Source organism: Anabrus simplex, chromosome 10, assembly GCF_040414725.1.
Source record: "Anabrus simplex isolate iqAnaSimp1 chromosome 10, ASM4041472v1, whole genome shotgun sequence".
Lineage (NCBI taxonomy): Eukaryota > Metazoa > Arthropoda > Insecta > Orthoptera > Tettigoniidae > Anabrus > Anabrus simplex.
In genome coordinates, this window is record NC_090274.1 from 111,521,792 (window position 1) to 111,540,747 (window position 18,956).

Sequence of the window (18,956 nt, forward strand, 5' to 3'; positions counted from 1 at the left end):
TTCAATCCTCTAAGATCTGACGTAAAGTCAGTGTTGCTTCACGTATTGCCTCATGCAGCCAAATTGATCTTTTCCCAATCCAGTTTCAACTTGTATTGTCGGAAAGGCAGCAACAGTAAAAGCCAGTTTTAAGAAAAATCTTGACACAAAATATCAGATACAAACTTCGAGTAACAGGAACAAGAAGTGGTGAACCATATTGAAATAAGGGACCTGATAATGGGAAACGAAAAGGGGGAACTCAGGGAAGGTACATGAATCGAAGTAGTCGTCCCGCGGATATGAAAATAGCATAAGGTAAAGGAAAATAGTTCACATGTCCAATGGCAGTTAGGTAACCAAAACAATACAAAAGCTCGTTAGCCATCTTGCTTCTTGGGAAAGTTCATGAAGTTTATATATTTCGAGGTAGCATAATGAACACTCGTAGATGATTGGGTAACAGAGCTGATAAAATGAATGTTAATAACAAGCCGTACTTTAAAAAGGCTGGTGGCCTGTAAGAATGTTCACACCAAAATATGAATTTCAAGTCTTTGCTCACCAATGCTGTCTTCAGCAAGAGACCACGTAGCAAAGATGGTAAGTCGGTCCATAAACACACCGAAAGCAGGAACCAACCCTCCAGAACCACACCGCTGTCAGAACTGAACTGATATTTAGAAGCGGGGGGCTGATCTCTTGTAGGGCGAGTATAGAAAGTTCACGAACACAAGTATGCAAGACGTAGAGAACTCCAGGTTGGAGAATTGACGAGAATCAGTAAAGCAGTTGTATTCCGAGGCAGTATAAAGTTAGAAACGTAGTATCAATGCACGTAGCGAAGTAAAGGTAAATTGTAATGTTACAGGCGGTACAGGTGTCCTTACCAAGACCGACTCCAATCCTCAGACCTTAATGCTACTCTCGATCGTTCAAAGATGGCGAATCGTGTAGCCGGAATTGATGGAAATCTGGGTTTGTTTTGGTCTGTTGTTATCGTATGTAGTCGGGGTAATTTTACGAAAGTTGACGATAAATGTTAGTTTCTTTGTAGAATATAAGTGTTCGAGTGTATTTATATGAGTCAGTGGACACGTAGGATTTGTAATTATACCCAGTAATGTGGGAATGTGCGTGTTTTGATCGTGTTTTTACCCATTAAAGAACATGAGTGCACTAGGTGGACCAGGTTTTAGTCTAGCTCTCATACAACTATTCTTAAGTTTCCTACGGAATAGAACATTGCGATAGAAATGGATTAGGAATATACATCGTGATTATTTTGAAGTCCATGACAAAACTATAGCGTGCATACATCATTTTGAGAATAAGTCTGAGGTTAGGGAAACCATTTCTCTACTTCCAAACTATTCGTGTTTCTCGAAAAATATTAATTTAGATAGAATATAATTGATATTGTGTTATTCCATCAGTGTCTATGTGCTTCAAAGTGGCGAGTGATTTAAATGCAAGTTCATTTTACAATAATCTGTGCTTTGCCTGCGGAAATGTTTGGCTGGATCTTGGAGTATAACAAAGCTGATAAGTGTGACAGTTGGAGCAATCTTTATACTCTTACACGGAAGAAATAGTGACTTAGAGGGATTAGCTGGGTTTGTAACGTAGAGTTTTACACTACCAACACCTTCCGATTCATGCTATGGTTATCTGTTATCAAGCAGACTACACCGAACTGAAGTTCGTCCATGTGGTTAACTATCAATGTTTTGAGTCAATAGAGTTTTTGCACTCATGTTCCTTAATGGGTAAATACCTGTCATATCTTTAGTGTCTGAACGTTTCATTACTAAGTGCTGTTATGCCAAATGTTAACATTACCAGGGCCGTTCATTGGGTTAACATAGTAATTTCGGGTGTACTTGGGCTGAGTGACTCAGACGGTTAAGGCGCTGCCCCTCTGACCCCAAGTTGGCAGTTTCGATCTTGGCTCAGTCCGGTATTATTTGAAGGTGCTCAAATACGTCAGCCTCTTGTCGGTAGATTTACTGCCATGTAAAAGAACTACTGCAGGACTAAGTTTCGGCACTTCGACTTCTCCTGAAACCGTAACAATTGTAGTTAGTGGGACGTAAAGCCAATAACATTATTATTTCGGGTGCACTTCCTATTCGTTGGGTGCTGAATTTAAGAAATTCTTCACCATTTCAAAACTAAGGCAACAAATTGTGTTTCACAGTTCTCATGAGAGCGAATAAATCGAGGAATTTCGTGCCATAATTTATTTTGAAACTTTCAAAATGATGTTAGAAGTATCATTTTAACAGTTTTATCATGTATTTTCATCTATCCAGCGAAGTAAAATCTAAGAAAAAGCGTTATTTGACGAATTGAAATTTGTAAATAATCAGCTTGTTGGTCTCTTTTCTAGTAGAATATGTGTGATTCTTGTTGGCGAAGCGTTTTCATACGTGTAAAAGTGATTTCCCCTATGATGTTACATTCATCATGTTAATTTACCGCCGTTTATATAATATGTACGTGATATTGTCGTGTTAGCCAATACCAGCAATCCGGCTACTTCGGCCGCCATGTTTTTTAATATTACGGTCTGAGAATTGGAGTCGGTTTTGTCCTTACACTGGAATGGGTAGGAGTTAAGTCGGCAACTTGTCCGTCTACTCCGCTAAGTGACTATGCATACTTTCCAGGCGTTCTAAATGACAGACTTTTGTCCCTACCAGATATCAGTTGAATAACACGGAGAAAACAATCTTCTGAAGCTATTATCTGAGGTAATGATTCTCGAAAAAAATGCAACACCGAGCAGTTGTGAACAGCCTTCCTCAAACTATTAACAAACTATGTAAAACGGTATGTGTTTAGAAAAAGAGAAATTTGCAGTCCCAACTTTTCGAAATAAACATTCTTATTAACTGCTTAAAATGTAATGTTCATAAAAAAACATCAAAAGAACAAAACTGATGATAATACTAATAGGACCATTTCCAATTCAGATGAAATTGAGAATAAATGTATATTTAATGTCAGGAATGTACAAATTGGCATGCCAAACATGTAAGTAGCAATACATAGGACAGTCTGGAAGTAGTTCGGCTATAAGGTACAAAGAACATGTTAATGCGGTCAACCATAACAGATATTCGGCAATGGGAGATTATATGGTTGAAAAGTATCATAAATTCACAGACACTTCTAATGACATGACCGGGCGAGTTGGCCGTGCGGTTAGAGGCGCGCGGCTGATGGCATGCATCCGGGAGATAGTGGTTTTGAATCCCACTATCCCACTATCGGCAGCCCTGAAGATGGTTTCCCTTATTTCCCCATTTTCACACCAGGCAAATGCTGGGGCTGTACCTTAGTTAAGGGCACGGCCGCTTCCTTCCAACTCCTTGGCCTTTCCTGTCCTTTTGTCGCCATAAGACCTATCTGTGCCGGTGTGACGTAAAGCAAATAGCAAAAAGAAAAAATGACATGGAATTAATACATTCGGCCATAAAGAGAAAATTCATGAACGTTTTACAAAGTTTATAAATTTATCTTGCTCAAAATATCACTTTGAGTCAAGTTTGAATAAAAGAAATACGGATGAGAACTCGTTGTATAAACTAGCGTTTAATCATTTACGGAAAAGGAGAAAAAGAAGAAAAAGATAAAACTTGAAGATCTTATATTTATTTATTAGGTATGGTGTATGTGATGACGGTAGTGGTCTATCTTTCCATGTCCATGTGCTCAGACATGGATGAAAGTTGTATATCTTCCCTTCTCCATGGTGTGTGTGATGACAGTAGTGGTCTATCTTTCCATATCCGTATGCTCGGACATGGATGAAAGTGGTATATCTTCCGTTGTCCATGGTGTATGTGATAACGGTAGTGGTCTATCTTTCCAGGTCAATGTGCTCTGACATGGATGAAAGTGGTATATCTTCCGTTGTCCATGGTGTATGTGATGACGGTAGTGGTCTATCTTTCCATGTCCATGTGCTCTCACATGAATGGCAGTGGTATATCTTCCGTTGTCCATGGTGTATGTGATAACGGTAGTGGCCTATCTTTCCAGGTCCATGTGCTCTGACATGGATGAAAGTGGTATATCTTCCGTTGTCCATGGTGTATGTGATAACGGTAGTGGCCTATCTTTCCAGGTCCATGTGCTCCGACCTGGTGTACGTGATCCTGTTCCCACAACTCCTAATGGTGGTGCACTTCAAGCACCACTGTAACACGTACGGCAGTCTGGCAGCCTACATTGTGGCGTTCTTCGTACGGATGTCGGGTGGTGAACCACTGCTAGGCCTGGGTGCCCTCATCCACTACCCCGGCTGGGATGGAGAGAAACAACTGTTCCCCTTCAGGACAATGGCGATGCTCCTGTCACTGATCACGTTAGTCGGCGTCTCTTGGTTCACCAAGTAAGTTCGCAGCACGTCTACTCTTCTGCATGGGGTGCACGGTGTTGGCTTGGTGTGATTCTGCTTCACACATTAAATTTACATATCGTATACTGTCAGATAGGGCTGGCGTCAAGGTGGGGGGTGGGGGTGGCTGAGAGAGAAAATGGCCAGGGACCTGGATGAAAAGTTAAAAATAAACATTGGAAGTTTAAATAAATTTAAATGCCAATAAAAATACAACCTTTTGTCGTTTAAAATGTGAAACAAACAAATCAAGGTAGAGCATGTGTCAGTGTCTAGCAGAGAAATATGACTTTAACGTCGTCGTCATTGTTGTTGTTGTTACCAACGTTATACCAATTTTGTACTATTTTTGGGGGTAAATGCCAAAGAAAATACACTAATTTTGCAACAAAGTGGCATAAAGTTTAAATCACTAACGAACCACAATACTTGCTTCGAATGATACACCAATTTAAAACCAATACATTTGTGGGGTAAATAGGAAGACGATTTCATAAATTTTGCATTAAAATGACCCCAAGGTGATTCCACAAATGCACCCAAATCCTTGGTGTAACTTTGGAGCATTTTTGAAGAAAATTTGATTCAACAGTGGTGTTCACGGCAGTCCGACTCATTAGCTGAATGGTCAGCGTTGAGGCCTTCGGTTCAGAGGGTCCCGGGTTCGATTCCCGGCCGGGTCGGGGATTTTAATCGTCTCTGATTAATTCTTCTAGCCCGGGGACTGGGTATTTGTGTTTGTCCCAACACTTTCCTCTTCATATTCACACAACACACTACACTACCAACCACCACAGAAACACGCAATAGTGATTACATCCCTTCATATACGGTTGGCGTCAGGAAGGGCATCCGGCCGTAAAACAGGGCCAAATCCACACGTGCGACACAGTTCGCACCCGCGACCCCACAGGTGTGGGATAAGCGGTAGAAAAAGATGAAGAAGAATTGGTGTTGAAGGTAAAGAAGGTTCAAATAAAATCTTTGGTGTATTACTGGCGCGCACTTCGTGCATAAATTGTCTAATTATTTTACTTCATCTTTTGCGTAACCATGGTGTAAATTAATGTGAAAAAACATGTGTCGTAATCAAGGTGCAGATTTCGCACATTTTTCATTGGTGTTAAATCGGTGCACTGATTGTCGCTTTTGCACCAAATTAGCAGGGCAAATACACCAAACTTGCACGGACTTTACACCATTATTAAACCAATTGTTGGTGCAAACTCCTCCGCCAGGGGCTGGTAATCAGGTAAGTCTTGGTAGTAAAATAACCTGTAAGTTTGTAGTTCTGGACTAAATTAAATGAGCGGGTTGGAGGTGCGGGGGAACCGGAATTTAAGGGCCCGGACCCTTCAGTTGCCCAGGCGCCCTAGAATACTGTCAATGTGCCTGCTGGCACGTGCATTGCTAAGAGCCAGAAAAGCACCTCTTCTTAAAGATTACCAAAGTATACTTGCAAGTATTAGCGACGATCAGAAAGCTTCCGTTCGATGACCGTACAGTGCTGAAACGGGATGCCAATCAGGCAAAATTCGCCGTGAGCATTGAAGCACTCATCCTACCGCGACAAGCCAGCTTGAAGATCCCCGTGAGGTAAAACACTATATCCTACTGTATGAAGAAGTTCGTAACCGCCTACTGCGCATCCTCATCCGACAGGAAGCTTTGACCCTCCAAGGCATTCTTGATGGGGCCGAAGGCGTGATAATCAGCATCATTCCGTGTCCGGTCAGCATTCCCAAAATTTAGCAACACCGGTTCGCCTCGATGAGGTCCTGTGTTAGTGCAGGGTTGTTCTAGTAGAGGACAGATGAGCAGGTGGTTCGGATCTTGTGTTACACCACACTCGCAGGATGCGTCTCCATCAGGTGGAAGTATGCCTCATTTTTGCACGTTGGTCTTGCAAAGAGGGACGGCCACCCTAAGACGATTAAGTGATCTCCAAATAGGTCAGGGCAGGTCATTTCCTGGAGCTAGCTCTTTCTTTGCAGGCAGCATGCTCTTCCACCTGGTGTTGCGGTTAGACTCCGGTGTTCCTACCAGTGGTTGAGTCCTGGTGAATGAAGTACTTTCTCTGCTTCAGTCGATAGACTACAGCCTGGTGATCATGCAGTGGATGGCGAGAATCATTAGTCTGCTTCGTCCTCTCTGCATCAGCAGCAACAGCCCTTCTGGTAGTGAGGGGAGTTATTCAAACAATCGGGTAGAGTTGGCGTGATAATCGCATGGGGAGAGATTAGGACTATAGGCCTCATCCACCGCCCGCTAGTTGTTGTCCGTAAGGATGAGGCTGACCTCTCAGATCGATCGGCGTCTTGTGTTGCAACTCGACCCGCACGGAATTTGGTGTACCAGACCACAACAGTGCTGCTCCATACACAGTCTTTGTTCTCCGATGGATGTCCCGCGGAGTTTCTCCTTCGGCAGCCAAGAACAGAATAACAGCACGTTGGTCCTGTTTGGACGCATTTGGTAATAACGTCGCCATAGTTCGCGTGGCCGCACCTCGGCACGACACGACTGTTACAGTAATACCTTCCCCACATGTCCGAGCTTATATACCCGCATCGGAGTTGCATGTCCGCTGCAACAACACCCTCAAATGGAAACTTTTTGATCACGCCTTATAGCTGCTGTGGAAAGTCAGAAAGAGGCCTAAGACTCAGCTTATTACTACTGTCACTTTTGATTGGTCAGACAAATCACAAGAGAGACTCACTGTAAAACCAGAACGGTTCGTGTTAAGTCCTGGGTCGGAATACGGGTTTATTCGTATTATAATTGAGATTTCCGGTCTTAGTCTACGATATGTTTCAACTCCTCTACATACTATTCCGTATTTCTGCTTCACGAATTAATTCTCAACAATACGTCGTGACTATTACAGCATCTATCTGGGTAATCAGTTCTGCCAACTCAAGAAAACTAAAAGTAGTCAAACTGTATTAAGAATACAGCTAAAAGTGGCTAAAATGAAAGAGTTAAATAAATAGTTTAAAAAAAGGCTAGATGAACTCACACAGTTATAGAAAAGTGTAGTTTTCTGATCCTGCTCTTCGTCTTCAACAGCACTACTACAGGTAACAGAAAATACAGCAGAAGTATTAGAAGAGCTGGCGAAAGAGTATACTGCTTTGGTGCCAACTGTTGTAAGTAGGGAGTTTGTATGAATGACAGTAGGTATTGGCTCTTCTGGGTCGCAAAGCGTACAAACAGACTGGCATCTAATGTCAGTGTCATTGATTTCTTGATTTTGATTTTACAATATTAACGTGACCAATGACGTGTTCTACATTATCATTTCAATATGGTTGTCTTAATAAAGGAAATGCCAAGAATACAAGTTTTGATAGGGATTTTCTTCACTTCAACGCAAAACTCTATTGTATTCTTGGTGTAAGTAATATTTTTCCAGTGGGTTACCAGTAAGTCTATATTATCAGAAACAACACCAAGGTCACCTGCGATATCAATAATTGAGCGTTTCCCCAACAACAACAAAACGCTTGTCATTTGCGATGTATTTATACATCGTGTGGAAGGTGTGGCCGCAGTTCATCGCTAGATTTTACTGTAAAAATGTGTTCCTCTTTCGCGTATGTTAAACTCGATGTCAGTTATGATACTATGTCTGGTCACTTGCGAGTAGAGTACAATGTTCTGAGGAGGTGGTGGTGATTATTGTTTTAAGAGGAAGTACAACTAGGCAACCATCCTCTAACACTAATTAGAGAGAAAAATAGAAGGGGTCCGACACTTCGAAAAATGAAGGCATCGCCATGGAAAGACAAGGGCCACGTAGGGCGTGAAAATGAAAGACTCCCTAGCCCTCGCAAACCTAATAGCGTCGGGGTTGGAAAAGAACAAGAGTTGACCAAGGAAGGTCGGATAGGATAGATGAAAGTGAGGAGTATGGCACAAGTAAGTGGAAGCAATGCCAGGACTCATCTAAGGGCCCCTTGATCGTCAACCCACGCTCCAAAGTTCAGATCCCCTGGGGCCCCATTTAGTCGCCTCTTACGATAGGCAGGGGATTCCGTGGGTGTTATTCTACCGCCCCCGCCCTCAGGGAGAAGCACAATGTTCTGACACAAACATTAATTTCTATTTTACCTTTTCCTTAACGCACCACTAATGAGCTTGTAGTGTAGAAGTCTGTTGTTCGCTGACGCAGACTGGTGAAGGGTTCGGCCGTTCTCTCATACATTATCGCGTTACGCATGCGATCTTTGATTTTATTCCACACTTGCAATATAACAAGTATTCATGGATTGTAAGGAAAAGTATTAAAATGGAAGAAAGCCAAAATTTCCCACTTAACAGAAATTTATATCTAAAATGCAGCTAATAGCCAAACTCAAAATTTTGTAGCAAATGACTTCCCAAAATAGCTAGAACTAGCTAAAAATGGCTAAATTTTCAATAATGCAGGTAATGCATGCAACGCTTAATAAAGTCGTGAAACGTTCCTCCTATCTACAGGGTCTCTCTTGTACACCCAGACAGGCAGTTGAAGTACGAGAAGCGCGCGCATACTTGTTGACCTGGCAAGCAGCCTGCGCGTGTTCGAACTGGCAAGCATCAGTTGCCTGTCTGAGTGTCAGCTGTTGAGACAGTTATCATTGCAACACCGTATTTTCATATGTAAAAGTTCTGTTTCACATTGATCGTCGTGTGCAGAAAATGCTAATGGTGTTTATGAAGATCCTCATTATGACAGGAAGATTGGTGCGCTGTTAGAACAAGGAGACGACAGTAAATGCATGGAGGAGATACAACGATAACATTATTACGCTGTTCTCCTATCAGTTAACGGAAGTTGGTTTCAACAAGATTCAGCCCCTGCTCATACAGCAGAAGATTCCCTTTTTACAATCTCGGAAGTGTTTGCTGGTCTATTTCCCCCTCGCCCTCCAGATCTAACAGTGTGCGATTTTTACTTGTGGGGGAACTGAAAGAAAACATTATGTATAGAATCAGAAACATCACAGTGGCAGAACTCACTGGCGCCAGCCAGAATGTGGTTACCAGATACAGTGCCTGTATAACCCAGGAAGGACGACACTTCGGGCATTTTTTATAAGGTAAGATTTCATGTAAGATAGCATACACACGCTGCCGAAATGCAAAGTACAAACACCGTGCTTTCGATCTCAGTTCATACGAGAGAACCTGTACAAATCTTGCTCGGGGAGACGGCAACGTTCAGCCGTGACCTCACACCTTCAAATGTGAACTTTTGAACTTGTCGATGGTTTGAGAAAGCATATTTCCGACGACGGACGAGGTGGGCTTGGAGTGTCCTGTTGTGCTGTTTGTTGATAAAATCTCACGTCACCGTCAGAGGCCAAGACCGGGACAACTCATCATGTACGAGGATGGCATTTCGTACGTGAAACTGCATCACTTTGATGCTTTTTTATCCATCATGTCAAGTGCGGCTTTAGGACTTGTAGAAGGATTAGGAGGACACAATACCGTCCTGATGATTCCTGAATGGTGATGGGATGATAACTCGCGCTCATGCGAGGATGACATTGCCAACATATATAAAATAAGAGTTTTTCCTGTATATTGCCCAGAATTAAGAAATAATGGCATTTCTGTATCGGTCGTGTCCACAGTAATGGCGAGATGCACTTTTTAATTTTACCTCATCTCCGTCTGTCTGTCTGTCTATCTGTCTGTCTGTCTGTCTGTCTGTCTGTCACAAGGGCTGCATCGGTGGATATTGTACGGTATGCCCGAATACCACCTTTATATTTAGCCGCCATTTCCAGCGTTCAGCTTACTTTAATGAAAAAGTGTGCTGTGAACCCTGAGAAGATTTTACAAGTTACTTCAGGGCTGCAGGAAAGTGCATCAACAGCAGGCCACCCACGTCAATTTCACACAATTTAACTGCAATATAAACTATCATTTTGAAATGTACATAAATGGATTTCGGATTTACAACGAATATGATGGTTGGTTTGTGGGGCGTACTTTTAAAGTATTTCATCGAGATTGATGCTGAAAATTTCAGATCATCTTCAGAATGTTCTATATTTCAAGCAGAACTCTGTGTTATACAACAGGCAGTTGAATGGATTAAGACTCACAATTGCAATGCATGTATATTGGGCGATTTCAGTCTGTTTTGAATATAATTCAACGAAAATTCAATTTAAATCCGATTGTTGTTAGTATAAGATCACGTATATTAAAAAGACGATTGTTGTTTGTCGTTTTTGTTGGTCGTGAAAAAGACTTTGACGGAATACAATGGGAGAAATTAATGGATATACTGAAGAAAAAACGCAGTACATTGGAAAGAAAGAAGCATGACAGAGAATCTTCACATAAATCAAACAGTTCGCGTAAGAGCAGGACAGAAATTGTCGGAAGGAAGCAAAATTAGTTAAGCGGTTAGACACCAACGTTGTTCATTATGGACCTTGAGGAGATAATTCGAAGTTGTTGTCAATGTAAGCAAGGTGTTCATGTGGGAGGAAATAATCACATTTTATGTTGACGTGGTGGTCCTAGCGAAAACTGAGAAGATGATGAATATCATGCTGGAAAATTTGAGCAGATCGTGTGGAAACTTTGATATGAAAATTAACAGAAAGTAGACTAGGACAATGATCATGAGTAAGAAGAAGGATGTAACAGCAAAGACAGTTCTCTCAGGTGAAGAAATAGAACGAGTATCTGCATTCAGTAGTGATATTTATTGTCATGATGAGGTGGAGAGCAGGACTGCAATGACCAAGGAAGCAAAGGGTACTGATGAGTGGGACACTGAATATGGACCTTAAGAAGAGGTAAGCTTTTTATGGGTCTGAGACTTGGACTTTGAGAAGGGAGCAAGAAAGAAGATTGCAATCTTTTGAAATGTGGGTGTGGAGAAGGTTAACTGGCAAGACAAATGAAGGAATGCAGTAGTACTGGAAAGAGTAGGTGAAGAAAGGGCGACAATTCTGGAAACCATTCAAAAGAAAAAGAAGGATTAGTTAGGTCACTGTTTACGAAGGAAATGTTTATCAACACAGGAAAACTTGTAGGGAGAAGGTTGAGAGGAAGAAAGAGGAATCAGATGAAGGACAGTGTGGAAATTAATGGAATATACTGTAAGACTAAAAGGATGGCAGAAGACAGATCGGTTTTGAGAATTCAAGTGAAACCGTGCTGATAGGCAGAGAACCGATGATGATGATGATGATGATCATGATTAATTAGACTACAATAAGCATATCTACGAGAAAAGGATACGAGGTCACAACGGCACAGAAGGAAACGCGAGAGCTGATCAATTTGCCAAAGAAGGTGCAACCACCCCATCTTTCTGTTAAGGCATGACAAGTGCCTCGTGTCATTTGTCAAAAAGGAACTGAAAACGTATAAGGGAAATGTATAGATTAATCTATGGATTAATAGTTCAAGAGGTCAGCTCACAAGGTATCTGTTCTTTCCGAAGATTCAGCATAGACTGAAAAGTATATTTGCTATCGATTGGTGTAAAACCTAAAAATATAAATGTTTCTAGTTACGTTAGTTTAACACTGAGTCTTCGATTGAACCTCTAACAACGTGATGACTACATACAGTGTAGTGATGGTGCAACAGTAATGATTTTAACACAGTTCTGTTAGGAGATGGAAATGTTTGGATCATATTTTGAGAGGTTTACAATGAATATCCAGAAACCCCACACTTGTATCTGTGGAATGCCACAAACTGTTCATCATATTTTATTTGACGCATTTTTCAAAGAAGTAGATATGAATTAGCAATTCACTTAGGTATGTGTTATATACAATATAAAGCACATTTAAATGCTTCATTTGAAAAAAAAGTCGTCCCAGTTTTAAGTTCTAGTTGTTATTTTACGTAGAGTGGGGCTACTTGAATCATTTCAGACTTAAGTGAACAAAAGTGCATGTAAAAACAAATTGTCTGTGAAGGCAAAATACAGTTTGGTACTCTATAGTTTCGTGCAACAAATGATGCAATAATTAGCACAAGAGATCGATTTCTTTACAAGCAAAATATAAAAATTACACCTATTGCAAAAGCTCACTTTTACAATACTTGGATCGCCCAGTTTCTAGCGTACAACTAGTAACATAGACACGCTGAAAAACAAGTTTCTTCACATAAACGTTTTCCTGCATTTCCCAGATCACCAAACACATTTTCCGCAAGTAAACTGCGTTCCTTCACCTGCTCCAACACCAGCCTCACACACTTCTCACAACATATCCAGTCGCCTCATTCGAAGTACAGCGTCATCAGAGCCCACACGCTAAATTTTAATAATGGCTTACACCTAATACTATCTGAACACCTTTCTCGCTGTGAAGGCAGTCCATCAGAGGGGCGCGCAACGGGAGCATTTTTTGTTTGTAGACGTACTGGCTTCATCAATAGGAGAGGTTGACGGTCCTGGATTTCCTATTGATTCACGTAGCTCACTATGATCATGATTTCCCCACCATGTGAGAAACAATAAGAGGTACTGTACTTCATACTGTGACCTTACACGTATTCTGATTCAGGGTTCAAGTTGTTAATATTATGCCTCAGCTGGTGTCATGCGGAGATGCAAGGAACTCCACTCATGGAACGTGCAAGTTCGGTCACAGGGTCTCACCGTTCAGATTTTCGAAGTCCGACTGACATATGAGAATGTATATCCAATAATTACTTAAAACTATGCCATACTATAATATTAAACTTAATTTATTAATGAGCATTCGAAGAATGGTCTTTTTCTTGGACGGATATTCCGTTTAATTAATATCATAACACGAAAACACAATTACAAATTAATCGAAACCGCAACATAAATGGACGTCTATTTGAAATTGAATATAATGACTAATTATAAATGCCCAGTGTCTCTAAACGTTTGTTGGTTATTATATGTCACAACATCAAACTCCATTCATAATATAATAAAACATGGCTTCACTATCAATCTTAAGATTCCAATAAAATAAAAAACCAACATATGAGGTGCTGAAGGCTTAATTACAAATCCATTATTCACATCATTTATCTTTTGGGTAATAAAATGAAGTTAAAGAAAGTTCATTCTTTAGCACTCGTATTCATTGATCCCCAAAAATGCATGTCTTTCAGTATTCCGTTATCTTTTAAAATCATCGCCTAATTCAGAAAATCTAATAAAAACAACTTGGATGCTCCAACGACATGTTCTCAACGTTATGGCTTATACCAAGAAATGGGACGACATTATGATCTCTAATTACTATGGTTGCGTAATAAATTGTAAATAAGCCTCGTTCGAAATTCTGCAACAGCTGCATCTGGATAACAACTTTCTGAAAATAAGGATATCAATAATAATTATACTTCAAAACTTCCGATCACTCTGCAACCTCTGGTATTCTCCATGAAAAATCCTGAAAACCTGCACTACCAAATCTGTGATCTACCAGAAGAATATCGTTTAGCAGGAAATCAAGCTACGCATTACTGAAAATAGTATCTACACATCTCATCTGTGACATGGTTTTCATCTACATGGTGTTGAAGATTCTATTTCATCCCATCACATCTACGCGTAATTCACTCGCATTAACTCTCAGGTTATCGCATCTTTGACGACTATCACATCAGCAACTTCAGTATTCTTCGAAAACCTTATCACAAAAAAAAAATTCATTCATGCTTAAGTACACATCATTCATTCCCACGATTTCATTCATTCGCATGACGAACATCAATTCTCATCTCAATAAATACCTCACCGAGATGTATCACCTCATTTAACGCACAACCCCAATGAAATATTCTCCATCAAATTACCTCGACGATCATATTCAAAATCCTTCTCATTTTACATGCGCATCATGCTCAATAAATTCGCAATTAATTTCCCAAATACTCAAGTACATTATTCTGGAAGTCTACCTTGCCCTTGCATATTCATAAATCACTATCAGTGCGATAATACTCTCATCTTATTCGCTACGCATATGACGTGAAAATATGATATTAGATGACACTAATTTATGCACATATCAATCATCTTATGGTTACCTTCAATTAAAACATATTGCACCCATAAGCGAATTTGCCTAATTTAATTCATAATTAAATTGAATATTTCACATATGAGATACCACAGTGAGGCTGTGAAACTAGCAGTCACAAAGGAACTTTCTGGCGCCAGCCTGACGGCGAGGACAATCCTTGAAACTCTTCTCTAGACACGACCAGATTGTAAACCACCCTTCCAATAAATTTTATGACACCGCCTGGGAGTGGGCACTTGCTGTTCGTTCTCATGAGAAAAGCACGCGGTGAAGCCTGACCTATTTAGCTAGGACAATAGAGGACCAACGACAGTAACCGCCAATTCGTGGGAGGAAGCGGATGCACTATGTTTTGGAAGAGCGCGAAAGTCTCAACCAATCAGAATATTCTAAATTTGAATGAGCTGTCATACCGGGAGATCTACTATCAGTATCTCGCGATCTGAAGCCCGATGTGGTAGTGAAAAACAGTGTCTTAACTTCTTTATAATATTTGGCGAATTATCAGTGCCAATCTGTGGTTAATCAGTGCCTAATTAATAAAATTCAACTTCGAACGGAGGAGTAATAGAACCCAGAATAAGGAGCCATCATGGCTGAACGAGGCCATCCACCGGAAGAAAATAACACCAGTGACGCGCATCATCGTGTGGAGTATTCTATGATCATTTCCCGCGGCGCAATATCACATGTGAGTCGGACAGAATTTAGGAAGTTTTGAGTATAAATTTTGAAAACCATAACCTACGGATGTACGAGAAAGCGCTCCTGAGGACTAGATTATTACGCCACGTCCCTTCCACGGAACTATTTTCCTGGTGGTGGGAGGAATTTTTATAAAACCAAGCGACCACAGGGTCGAATTCTCAGTGTGTTTCTGGAATTCTCAGTTACTCTCAGTTATTCTCAGTCGTTCTCAGTGTTTTGAGTTCTCAGTGTGAATCAACTCTCAGTGTCTTCGAAGTTCTCAGTTCACAGTTGTTTTGAATACTCTCAGTTATTGTCTTGAGTACTCTTAGTGTTACTTTAGTATGCACAGCGAATCTACGTTTTGACAGAGTGACAGAGTGTGTCAGCAAAATGCATTTAGTCAGCTTTATTTTGGCTGGTACCAAAGCGATTAGACACTTGTAGGCATTTTAGGAAGCCTTGTATTATTTACTTGGGAGAATATGCATTTCAGAAAATGAACACTTTCACAGACTTTTACTGTAAATGCAGGGAGTGTAGGCAAGAATTACACTTTCAATTTAAATGAACTCACATTACTAGTCGAGGGAAACAAATTCATGTTCCAGAAGATTTACATAAAAACATTTCTAACCAGTGGGGAGTGTTACATGTGAGATCAGTATATAATTTTCTCCACGACATAAACTGTATTTAGCTTGTTTCTACCATTCTACAAACTGTTTGGCAAGCTAGATGTTTATGGGCGGAAACGAGTAAGACAAACGGGAAGGTGATTGACTTTATTCAATGGAGGCCGCAACAGCAGACCTTGAGGGAACAGTTATGCCCCAGTCGGGTTAACGTACTATAAGCTGTAGGTAAACAGAGCTGAGGGATCGTCGGAAGGCCAGCAGGTGTTTGCAGGTAAAGAGCGAGGCGACCTTCATCTACACTACAGGCAGGAGGCTGCAGTGGCATCTTCTAAACTTTCACTGGAGTGAGAGAAATGCGAGTGTTTTTATGCTAATATAATCGTGTGGCACGGCATGGCAAGAATGTGTCAAATTTGCGTGTGTAATAAAAATATGGAATACCACATCACCTTGAAGATGGAATTCTAATTTCCACCATGACGGGGACCGGTGGGTGAACTGACCTGCTTCCACCATACAGGTATGAGCATCATAAAATCATGTAAATAATATGTAGGACCGTGGCAAAATCGATGATCAGTGTAGTTTAGAGTACTAGGTAAGGTTGTAAATAATTCACAGTAAATATAATAATAATAACAATAATAATAATAATAACAGTAATAATAATAATAATAATAATAATAATGATATTTATGTTGCACTTTCAGATAGGCTTATTTTTGTGCACTTTGTTTAAGTAGATGTTTGTTTGCGTGTATTTATGGTTGATATTCTGTAGTATGTCATTTTGACAGTTAGTCAGCTATCGATTTTAATCTACGAGTGTAATGTCAGTTTATTATTTTGTTATTTCATCAGGATTTTAGATCGATGGTTCTTGAGTCATATTTTCTTTTGTTGGAGTTTTGATGTTATGGACACCGTCGCGATGATTTCAAGGTTTATTTTCATGGTTTTTGCGCATTTCAGTTTGTTTATGTTGCGGAATCATCTTTCAGATGGCCGGTTTCGATTTGTATTTATCCCGCGTATTTTTGCGACGATTTTGGGTAGACGCGAATATTTTATCTCTGTAGTTGCGGTTGCGCACGTTTCAACATTTGTGTTTTGAGAGGCAATCTCGTCACTTGTTTTGTTTATATAGTAACAATGAGCGCCATTGATGAGTCAGCTCTGTGATTTTTGTGATGTGTTAACAGTGAATGATCGAGAGATCGAGCTAGATGATTAATATCCCTGATGATCTACGTTAATGATGGAAATATGATATTTGAACCATGTCTTGAATTTACATAAGAAGTCGTAATATGCACGACAGATATTTTGCCCGCCGGATACGAGCGAGGCCGTATTGGGAGAATAATGAATTATAATGACGTCGCGAATTAATGAGGAAATGGAAGTGTAAAATGAAGAATTTAACCACGTGCGTTAAAATGTGTTACGACATGGGTATGATACTACAGGCAGGAGCCTGTATTTGTTAAATAATTCCAGGGAGAATAGATGCTCGACAAATAATGCTAGCCAGTGTACAATGTGGACAGAGCGACGAGTCAATGTGTTTTTGAATATTTATGTAGAGTCACGGATAACGTGAAAGAACAGTAAATTTTTCCATCAAGGTTAGATAATATTATGTCCAGACGTTTGTAGTCTGAAATTTGAGATTGCCGTCAAATTCGCAATATTTTGCTACTCGCAGCGGGGTATATGTTTTCTGGTAACTCCGAGTTTGTTTTGTGCATTTCTATCCTTATTAATTTCCAGTAGGCCGCGATGGTGGGACCCAGTTTGTTATTGTTTTCTTTCTGAGTGCACCTTTGACCGTTATTTGTAGGACGCAAGCATATGTGAATTATTTATATTTGATTTGTTGTAAATAGATAAGTGTAGCTAGGCTAGTTGTTTTTGATTTCTGTATTTTTTTGGTCGGAGCAGTGTTTCTCCGTTAATTAACGTAATGATGTAAATAAGAGGTTAGATGTTAGGTTTATAGGTCATCGATTATGTCACAGTCGAAATAGTAGTGGTATGCTCATACCAGGCATCCAAGTAATTACCAAACTTTCTTTTAAAATCCACTACATTTTTATTTTGAAATGAGGCGATCTTTAAATAAACCAATTGTATAAAACTGCCGCAAGAAATGGTAAATAAGATGGTATCTGCCTCCATCTAGTGGTGATACCACAAATATGAATTTATAAATGAAATGCAGTTAAGCGGCAAAGTCAATAGAAATTTTAATGTACAAAGATCGCTGTCATTCGATAATGTTAACATCAGGCACTTGGCCTAAATTTTGTTTTTTTATTTTAAGAGTCCAGTCTATCACAGGCAAGCAAGTGGAGTCTAACATGTAGATGAGTGGTTGGATACACTCAGAGTGATGTTTCGATAATTGATTTGTTTAATCAGGAGGTGTTGTATAAGACAACGGTTATGTAGGAAATGAAAGTGATGTTCATGGTTGTTTTGTTCTGTTTCGAAGAACTATTTCCTTAAGTGATACACTTGCTTAGTGCAGTCCATGTTTATTAAAATTTGGGTATTTTTCCCAAATGAGCCTACATGTTTATAAACATTTAATAACTCTGATAAGTCAGTGGATTGATCGACGTAACAGAATTTAATTTACTTTATTGTGAGTCTATTTATTAATTTGGATATCTGAGAGATAGTTTCTCTGTTATTTATTTCTATATTTCAAGTAGGTGGTTTTTCTGACCAGAGTTTTTATACAGAGTCATTTTTATTCAACTTGTAGACAATGTCAAGATAGTCTGGCATATTTTAATTAAGGTGTTGACCTTCAGTCAGTTATTTAGGCAGTTTATGTTTGTTTTGGAAGGCAGACCTTCAATTTTAAATATTTTATTAGTCTCTTTTATTTCATTTGTTTACATTTTCACTAGTTCAGCTTACGTTTCATTTCAGCATTTTGCATTTTACTTGAATAAATTAGTCTTTTATTTAAATTTTAATTCAGTCTTGGGTACCGTCATTTTAGTTAGTTTACCCCTTCTTTTCATCTCCCTCACTCCTCTATCAGCGGGTGGCCTCTCCGGGGATATCGAACGGGCACGACTGAGAAGAAGAGTCTACATGCAGCGGTGAGTATGATTTATATGTCATTTATTACAGGAGCAGCCGGCGCAAAGAAGAAAGAAGAGATCACCGCAGTTGGTG

The 18,956-nt window shown here is 39.9% G+C and overlaps 1 protein-coding gene across 1 annotated transcript in view; it reads left to right on the top strand.

Moving 5' to 3' along the window:
* Positions 1 to 18,956, top strand: part of ChT (choline transporter) — a 148,530-nt gene that overhangs the window by 100,432 nt on the left and 29,142 nt on the right. Inside the window, exon 9 of the mRNA XM_067154269.2 lies at positions 4,115 to 4,381. Within this exon, the coding sequence (XP_067010370.1) occupies positions 4,115 to 4,381 (267 nt within the window). The remainder of the gene's footprint in view (positions 1 to 4,114; positions 4,382 to 18,956) is intronic.